General features: G+C 46.9%; 1 protein-coding gene across 1 annotated transcript; it reads left to right on the top strand.

Annotated features, from left to right (window-relative positions):
• Positions 1-967: 967 nt before the first annotated feature.
• On the top strand, positions 968-3,997 carry LOC109884943 (early growth response protein 4). The gene is made up of 2 exons (XM_020476831.2): positions 968-1,343; positions 1,635-3,997. Exons 1-2 carry the CDS (start codon positions 1,220-1,222, stop codon positions 2,846-2,848), a joined length of 1,338 nt encoding a protein of 445 aa, XP_020332420.1. The 5' UTR covers positions 968-1,219; the 3' UTR covers positions 2,849-3,997.
• Positions 3,998-4,245: the final 248 nt, after the last annotated feature.

Here is a 4,245-nt window from a genome sequence, read left to right as displayed (position 1 = left end):
ACTGAGCTGCAGCCAAACGCTGTGAGACTGAGCTACAACCAAACACTGTGAGACTGAGCTGCAGCCAAACGCTGTGAGACTGAGCTGCAGCCAAACGCTGTGAAGACAGACATTAATGCCAACAGACGTCCATTCCAACCCGAGATCAGGGCTCATTCAACTAAATGCATATTGTCAATACAGCAGTTTACAGGGAGGAATATCTTCTGGATTTCTCACAGCAGATCCCCCACCAATCCCATCAGAGGCACCGGGTCCTGTTTCCACTGCGCCACGGTGCGCACACAAACACAAAACACAAACACACAACACAAACACACACAAGCCCCGTGATGCTCATAATAACATGCAGGTGATTCATTCCTGTTGACCAGATGCTAATTATAACGTGGGACAGATGACTATGATGCTTTTGTTTTCATAAACAAATATCCAGTAGTGTGTAATATCCAGTAGTGCTTAATATCCAGTAGTGTGTAATATCCAGTAGTGTGTAATATCCAGTAGTGCGTAATATCCAGTAGTGCGTAATATCCAGTAGTGTGTAACCTGTGTTCCTATCTGTGTTGCATCTCATGAAGGGGGAAACGGAATGTGTGTTTATTCCTCTAAATGGTCATCATTACTCTTCACCTGTATGTGCATTAGCACGCCCTTCAAACCGACATGTAGGTTTAACCCGCTATGTGTTGTGTAATCACTCTTGCGCACCCGGGGCTCTGCTCTGGGCTCGGCGGGTGGGCGGGTTTCAGCATAGAACACAGAGCTTCAAGAGAATCCCCTCTTTTATGTCACACACCCGTGTGTCCTTATAAGGCAGGGGGATACCCTGCGTCATATCCTCTGTCCATGTTTGGGCATGATGCTACGCAGCGGGGGAATCCTCACGGACGTAGAACCAATGGCGGGAGGAGGGGTTACCTAGCAGCCAGAAAAGTATAAAATGGAGAGGCGCAGAGCAAACCTTATCATTCAGACACATCTACCAGAATAACGGAATACAGCAACCATTCAGCAAAGGACTTACCTTCCCCACTCCTCACCACTCCAAGGGAATCCCCACATTTAATCGAAGACTAATTTCATTATCTGTTTGGAGATTGATCAATCATTTTAATTGATTAATTGATTAATTACCCTTGGACCTAGCTTTTAATAACATTCATTTAGCTAACGTTTTCCCTCTCATTTTATCGAGACGTTTACCGGATCCGTTAACATGCTGTTCACAGAGGAAGACATCTTCATGTCAGAGTTCGAGGACGCGTGCAGCGCCTGGGTGGACAGTGTCAGCTCAGGCAGTGACGGTACAGACTCTGATGTCGGATCTCCAGCACAACAAGGTGGGTTTCTCTCTAGATTCTAATCCCCTGGATACAAGGATTGATGCATTATCAATAACATTTGAATACATAACTCATAAAGAATGCTAATGTATTCTCTAGTAGCTATTGTGCAATTGTTTTGTAGTCAAAAATACTAGGCTATAATTACATCTTGTTCAATAATATGTTACTTATGTAATGCCATGCAGCTAGAAGTCCCTCTTCACCCAATGCTTGCTGCCTTTGCTAATGTAGCCTATCAGTTTATATAATGATAATAACCGCAGTTGTGTTGTCTCTCTCTCTCAGGTTGTGTGTTATCCCCGGGGACCGAAGGGTCTGATTCGGATTTCTTCTCCGACCTGAATGACTGTTCCTCAGACAGCCTGTCGCCTCCTCTTGCCTACACCGGGAGCTTCTACAAGGAGGCGTTACCGGGCACGGTGCCACCCTGCAGCACAGAAGCCCTGCTCAACATGATCACGGAGATAGTTGGGATCTGCACGGTGGAGGACCAGGCGACCAGCGAGACTCCGTATGCCTCCCTCCCCGTCTCTGCCACACCCTGCTCGGCCATGAGCGTTGCCTCTCCCCCTATTTACTCTCCCTCCATGGAGTCTGTCTCCAGCGCATACTGGAGCCAGGATCTGACCGAGATTCCTTCTCCTTCCTCCGGGGTGGACATTCAGACTCCCACCGCTGCCCCTGTGGTGGTCAAGAACGAGTTCAACAGCAACTGCGACGGCTGCGACAACGACCACTTCTCCCACCCTGGTCAGGATGCCTTCTCCCCGGGCAGCTTGGAGCAGCTGTTCCCGTTGTCTGGTCAGTCTCTGGATCACCAGGTAGATGTAAAGGAGCTTCTGGACTCTCTGCTGCTGACTGACATTAAGACAGAGTGTATCATCAAACAGGAGCCGTGCTACGTGGGAGACTGGGCTCAGAATTACCCTGTACCTGTTAACGGGAGCTACGTCAACGATAGCTTTCTGGTCAAAACGGAGCCTCTGGAGTTCCAGACTGGGGCCTCAGGGCCGCAGCAGCTGGACGCATGCAGCGACCTGGCGGCCTTCACCGCCTCTCTCTCCTCCTCCTCCCTGGATGCCATCCTCTCCTCCCTGCTGCCCAGCGTGTTCCCGAGGAGCAGGGGCGTGCACGCCACCGCTGGAGCAAGTAAAGCGACGGCCCGCACCGGGGCCGTGAAGGTGAAGCCGTTCCCGTGTCCAATAATCGGCTGTGAGAGGCGTTTCTCGCGCTCCGACGAGCTCAATCGCCACGTGCGCATCCACACGGGCCACAAGCCATTCCAGTGCGCAATCTGCCTGCGCAGTTTCAGCAGGAGCGACCACCTGACCACGCACACGCGCACGCACACTGGAGAGAAACCTTTCTCTTGCGAGGTGTGCGGGAAGCGGTTCGCGCGCAGCGACGAGAGGAAGAGGCACGGACGCGTGCACGTGAAGCAGCAGCTGAAAGCTCAGATGATGGCAGCCTATCATCTGGCTTTCCCCGGTGAAGTTTGAACTGAACTCTAACTCTCTAAAGCTGGGCTTCGTGGCCCTGAGTTTAAACGTGCTCTTTAGAAGGCTTCTGTTTGGTTCTACTGGCTTCGGTTGGTTCTACTGGCTTCGGTTGGTTCTACTGGCTTCGGTTGGTTCCGTCTGCCTGGTAACGTTGGCTATTGGCCCGGTTCAGTTGGAGGTGTTGACTTCAAAATGGGCCATCGGTTGAAAAATGGTGGAAAAGTTTCAACGGGAAAGAAAATAAAATAATCTCGTCTTGTCGGTTGGACGTGGAACTATTTTAGAACGTCTCTGGTACGTTGTCGTATGAACAGAAACCGTTGAACTACGAGAGGATTCGTTGGTTTTCAGCACCTCTGTGAGTGGACAGCTCCTTGTCTGTCAATCCGAACAGACTGAAACATACAGTACATGTTTTGGCACTCGACAGTTCTGATTGTAAACTGGTACAGTTGTCAGAGTTTGAGTTTTTTGTGCAACATTGCATGATATAGTTTTACATTGATGTGTTGATGTTTATTTTATTATATAAATCTCTAATGTTAGGAGTTGGAATGTAACTTTTCTCTACTTCGAATCACATTTCTAGCCTTGATGTTGACCATATAGGCTTATATTTTATCATTCTAAATATATATTTGAAATCTTCATAATCAAAACATTATTTATATTCTATTCTCTCAATTGTATTTTTCTACCTGTATGTATATATATATATATATATATATATTTATATTTGAAACGTCCTCTTTCCTGTGATAAACATTCTCTATATTTTTTCGGAACTTCCATAAGAACGTTGAACAGTCACAGATGTATTATGACATCATTTCTCTAACCGATAGATTGTTCCCGGGTTAGGTGGCTCGTTGCTGCGCTCACACCGGTGCTTAACGGTAATTAATAACAGGGGTCTTGGAGTTTGATTGTACTTTCTACATTCATACAAGACTCACCGGGAAAAAAAAACAATATTCAACATTGTAGTTGATGAACCAAGTAGCACACATTGCTGTGCGTTTACGTACAATTAGTTCAACTGCTAAACTCTTGTCTTGTTTGAGGCATGAAACGCAGATCTGTTTCGGTTTTAAATGGAAGACCTTGTGTTATTTTGTTGCATGATGGTTATGAATAAAAAAACTGTGAAATGACACGTGAGAAGTTTCTATCGATTATCTACTTTATTCAGTACACACACACCACACACACACCCTGCGTGTGTCTCGCACGCCTATAGCGCCCCCTTCTGTCTGAAGAGTACTACAGATCCCGCGCTGCAACTTATTATATGAAACTATTTTGAGTCAATAAAAAGGCAAATAACAGCCACAAATAAGGTCCATCAAAAAGACACAGCAGATAGACTATAGGACTATAGGACTAACCTACACAGC

The sequence above is a fragment of the Oncorhynchus kisutch genome, linkage group LG16 (genome assembly GCF_002021735.2).
Source record: "Oncorhynchus kisutch isolate 150728-3 linkage group LG16, Okis_V2, whole genome shotgun sequence".
Classification (NCBI taxonomy): domain Eukaryota; kingdom Metazoa; phylum Chordata; class Actinopteri; order Salmoniformes; family Salmonidae; genus Oncorhynchus; species Oncorhynchus kisutch.
This window is presented reverse-complemented; position numbering and strand designations above follow the sequence as displayed.

Bases quoted from the DNA above. Each gene is read 5' to 3' on its own strand.
- LOC109884943 (XM_020476831.2), top strand. From the start codon at position 1,220: ATGCTGTTCACAGAGGAAGACATCTTCATGTCAGAGTTCGAGGACGCG. The intron at 1,344-1,634 runs GTGGGTTTCTCT...TCTCTCTCTCAG, and splicing joins CGGATCTCCAGCACAACAAG to GTTGTGTGTTATCCCCGGGG.